The 5,231-nt window shown below is 34.0% G+C and overlaps 1 protein-coding gene across 1 annotated transcript; it reads left to right on the top strand.

The window, feature by feature from the left end:
- The first annotated feature begins 1,707 nt into the window (after window positions 1-1,707).
- On the top strand, window positions 1,708-4,877 carry LOC113088784 (uncharacterized). The gene is made up of 3 exons (XM_026255836.1): window positions 1,708-1,960; window positions 2,037-2,182; window positions 4,329-4,877. The coding sequence occupies exons 1-3, from the start codon at window positions 1,708-1,710 to the stop codon at window positions 4,875-4,877; spliced, it is 948 nt and encodes a 315-aa protein (XP_026111621.1).
- Window positions 4,878-5,231: the final 354 nt, after the last annotated feature.

Raw genomic sequence — 5,231 nt, 5'->3', positions numbered from 1 at the left:
TAGGAGTCCTGTTCTCTACTCTTAATGTATCACAGATTTAGGATAGTTTTAGTGCTGAAACACTTTGTGAAATTGTTTTAGAGCAAAAATTGAGACTGACACTGTCATTATTTAATTTTTTTGTATTATTATTTTTTAACATTGAGTTAGGAGCTATTTTTAGATTTAAGATGTTTTGTGAATACAGACTTTGGAACTGAATAATATGGTTTTAAACATGAAGATGCCAAAAGAGTACTTTGTTAAGATCCAATATGTAAAAAGCATTATATCTTTAATGTGTGTGTTTTTTTGTTTTGTTTTTTGTGGAAAAGTTTTGGTCAGCACTGGCACATAATGAAAAAAAGATGGTAAAGTCAACATATTTTTTTAATAAACTTAATAATCTCTGTGTAAAAATAATATTATGATGCTTCCATTTTTCTTAAGTGTACTTTGCACACATGTAAATTGATTCTGAATATCAGGTGAAATTGCTTTTGATTCCATTCAACAAAAATAGTGGATAATTTAGTAAATATTCACCCATGACATTTAATATTAGGGCTTAGTAAATCAAACGTATGAGTTGGGGACTTTTGGTTGAGTTGGAATATCAATATACATTTTTTTATGAGTATGAAATGAACATGTACAGTTTTATTGACAATGTTCATTTATTTTTAATTTAAGTTTGAAGTTTAAGAAGAAGCCTTAAAAAGAATGATATTAATGAATAGAATAATTGATATGGGACTAAATGAAATTGTAATGTGGTAGTTGAAGTTTTGGACTTATTTGTGGGTGTTGAAAAATCAGAAATAGAGAAGGTGTTGTATTGAAATTTAATTATTATTTGTTGGAATAGACAAATAGATAGTTAATTTTTTGTGGGTTTTGGCATATTTTGGGTTGACTGGGAATGATGAAGTAGAGAAATTAGAAAAATAATTTATAGCAATGAAAAATCTAAATTTGAATGCATAATAAAAGAGGGAGATAAATAACAATTGTTAATTTTATTGAGATAATAAGCAGAAAGGTAGGGAGTTCTAAGTGAGAAGGAAAGAAGATTATATTTCTTACAGGCTAAGGCCAGGGCATATGGAGTTAACTGAGATATAAAATATGAAAACACCATATAGGATTGTGCAGTTATTGCTGAATTAGACAAATAGTGGAAAATATAGGCATATAATGAGTGAAACAGATACATAGAGGAAATAAGTACAGTAATTAAAGAATATTAATTCATTAATTCAGCTTTTGTAGGAATACAGCAGAAGGTGATAGTAATATTCATTTGTTAAATTTGCTTTTTAATTTTGCTGATTAAATTATTAAATAGTTCTTATAAAATATAAATATAAAATATAAAGCTGTAATAAATATCTTGAAAAAAAAATTGTATAATATGATACATATAGTGTACTGTTGTATTTATTTTTTTTAATTAATTTTTATTGAGTGTTTCATAGTCCATGTCATTAGGTGGTGAAATATGCATTTTTATCTGGTTTGAGCAGCATAACATAAAAGTAAAACAGAAAGTACATTAGCATTTAATTGAGAGTATGGGAATTTCGGATTATTTTACCGACTTAGAACTTGTGTCTTGTTCAGTAAAATGAACGAATCAGTCATTTTGTTCATTTCAAAATGAACGAATCGTTCAAGAATGACGTACCACTAATTAAGAGTCAGAGAAGGTGTAGCGATAGAGAGAAAATGGCGTCTCGAGGTACTAAACGTGAAGCAGATGAGGAGAAGGATAAGGATACGGTTTGTGGTTACATACATAATGTAACCGAGTGTAGGATCTCTTTATATAAAAGAGTAAAACTTTTCAATGCAGTCATCCAGACTGATCGTGACGAATTTCGGAACATGGCTATTTTCGCGGCCGAGAAGCACACGACCTTCAAGCAGGCTGAAAAAAATAAAAGTCCCGTTAAGTTGTCAAATGTCTCCAAACGAGTTAGTAAGTGAGCGGTATACAATTTTGATGATTTTTAATAGGTTTGTATTTGCATTTTAATGAAAGTATTTGTTTGTAGGTTCTCAGGGTGAAGGATACGACGTGCAATGTGGCAGGGCAACAGAAGTTAATGTCGTTGAGCGTTTGCCGTTTAGTTTTAAGCAGCCCTTAGACAGCGGCATTCGCAGTCTTGCTGAAGTAAAGGCTATGGCTCCTAAGCAGCAGGTAAGTTTAATTTATTTTTTAAATCAAGATATATTTGGTGTAGATTCGTATAGATTGTATATTTTAATATGTTGCCGTAAAAAATTAGTAATTAAAACGCTGTAAGAGTCAACTGGACAGACGTCAATATTTCATCGAGTGGAGCGCATTGTGGTCTTTGACAGCAGCATTTATTACTTGTTCACTGACAAGCTGTGGAAAACATGATCATGGTTTGCTCCGCTTGTCAGTGAATAACGGGTCTGTTGTGGTAAATGTTACATGTGATGTAGAATTATCGATTGTTAGGTTATTTTAAAACCTTTTAGCCTGCACCTCGACGCCGTCGTCTTTAAAGCCTCTGGCACGTGTCAGTGTTTATTAATAGATTAAATGAAACAGGACAAATTTAATCTTGACAATCTATGTATCATTATAAAGATCTAAGCCTAAAGCATCGACGACAGATCAGCCAACAAGTGCGTCAGAGCGCGTCACGAGGGAGCGCCAAAATTCAAATATACTATCTTTCGCCTATTTTTCATTCATTCTTTTTTTCCGCTGGATCGCTTCATTCTGTTTGTGACACTGTATGCTGCAAAACCATGCCGTGTTTTTACTACCAAGACGCAGTTTCCGACCGTGAGTTATTCCATAATGGACGCAAACAATTCTGTCGCTGAATAAATGAAACGTAAACAAAGGAATTATAATTTATATTACAACTTTATTGCTTCGTTGGAATAAACGTGCTTCATGAGATGTCGTTCAGTGGACCCTTACGTTTCTAACTAAACTGGTATTTACAACTGTGGATGTGTTTATGACTCGTTAATATGACGGATCTGGTATGTACAGCGTTTCTAATGTTCATGGTTTTTATCTGTACTGCTTACACAAATGTACCAAATACAGTCTTTATAGAGCTTGGCAAACTACGTCACTGCGCATTGCATTCTGCGTAGTCGCAGCCATTTTTGGGGACACGCTTATCAGTAAAAGTGAAAGTGAAAGTGACATGACATATAGATCAAGTTTAAGATTACATGTAAAGAAAAACTCAACAATGAAGCAAAGATGCGGTATTTAGAAAAAAATCAAGACAATCAACGAACTCAATCTGCACGAACACAAAGAGTGGTCGGATGATCTTAAAGAGCTGCCGCTCGTAACCTTCCCCAATGTGTTTTCTAACCTTGTTTGTAGTGTCAGAGCGTACACCTCTGATCAGTTTAAAAATGATAAATCTCTCGAGTCTCACCTGCAATTTACAAATGGATGGGTGCAGAACCTACACATTTTCCGCGTCAACGAGCGAGTTACACGGCCCCTTTACTTTTTAATATGCGTTATTGTAAACTGTACAAATTAACCTCAGTGCGTTATGATGCACAAATAAAGAGATACAGAATTGATCAATTTTGCCGTTTATTACTGTAACAGGTGGTATGCAATATGCATAACACTGATAATGCAGGAGATGTGGTCCATGCATAGGTAACATTTAATGTACTGTTAAGTCTGTCAAATCGATTAATCACATCCAAAAAAAAGTTTTTATATAACGTACATTTCTTTATATTTTTATATATATAAATGCACATACATATGTGTGTATATATCAGACCAAAGGGACAATCCTTCTTTTCCTTCTTACTGCTGCTAACCAAGCTATGTGACGCCACTTTGTTAACTCGGCGACCTGAGATCAAGGTGCGGTTTTCCAGCGGGAAAGCTGAAAAATCGCACTCCATTCAAATTATTTTTCCATGCCGGTCATGAGTACGAGTATGGCAATTAATTACACAACAAGCTATTACCATTGTAACTTATTTTTAGATGCTGTAGAGAGCAAACAAAACAGTCTATTATCAATACAATACAATACATACAGCAGCGTCCATGTCCCAAAGTCCCAAAATGCATTGCGTTGCGGACGTCATGTTCCTAGACTCTATAAGCTTTCCACTGAAAAACAGCGATCTGGCGTCGATGCTTTAGGCTTAGATCTTTATAATGATACATATTGTCAAGATAAAATGAGTCCTGTTTCATTTAATCTATTGATAAACACTGACACATGCGAGTTTAGGGGCGTTCAGTACGCCTGGTGCTGGCTAAGAGGCTAAGGCTATTGTAATTTTGTTTGTTTTTTTCTTTTAAATAGGTAAGCGCTGTTGTTGGGCGTGTAGTACATGTCAGCCAATGTACTGAAACTGTAGAGTTTCAGGGAGCATCGATTGAGGCACAGTCATGCTATCTTGAGGACACTTCAGGCACTATCAAAATTCAGTTGTGGGAAAGTTTGATAGGGAAACTGGACTTTGGTCGCACCTACAAACTAACTAATGTTAGTACTAGAGTCTTCGCTGGGAGTATGTACCTGACGACCAGCCGAAGAACTGAAATTCAACAAGTGGCCCCTCTCCATGGTCTAAATGATGTCATTCAGTTTAGAGTAGACGAAGGTCAAGTTGTTGTCATGGAAGGAAGCATAACCTCAGTAGAGGTTGCTCTTTCACATCGGTGCTCTCGGTGTAACGCTTGGCAGCAAGATTTTGAGAAGAGAGGAAAATTCCATCGCTGTTTTCGCTGTAAGAGACTTCAACTTGTTGAAGCGTTCCAGCCAACAGTCAACGCTTCAGTGACGTTTGTTGGAGAGTTTGGCGAGAAGGAGTTGACTTTGTCGAACTCCGTTATTAAAAGGTATTTTTAACATTTATATGTAATTTATTGTAATTGAAATTAAGTATTATGTGTTGCATGACTGCATAATTTGGAGAAATAAAAATTATTATTACATTTTTTTTAGTTTATAATAATGGAAACAAACAAAAGTATTAACTAGTTGTAATTTGGTTTTTCAAATAATTATTATTACAATTTTGCTGAAGAATTGTAATAAAACATTAATATTGCAGTTATATTTTGTTATAAAATAAGTAAAGATTATGTATTGATAACTGTGCATTAAATTACTTTGAAGGATTAGTTATCAAAAATGAAAATTAGCTAATAATTTATTCATTTTGTAGGTGTCTTGGGTATATATGACTTATTACTGGTATAA

Source organism: Carassius auratus, unplaced genomic scaffold, assembly GCF_003368295.1.
Source record: "Carassius auratus strain Wakin unplaced genomic scaffold, ASM336829v1 scaf_tig00047247, whole genome shotgun sequence".
Classification (NCBI taxonomy): Eukaryota; Metazoa; Chordata; class Actinopteri; order Cypriniformes; family Cyprinidae; genus Carassius; species Carassius auratus.
Note: the sequence above shows the minus strand (reverse complement) of the source record. Positions and strands in the feature narration are given on the sequence as shown.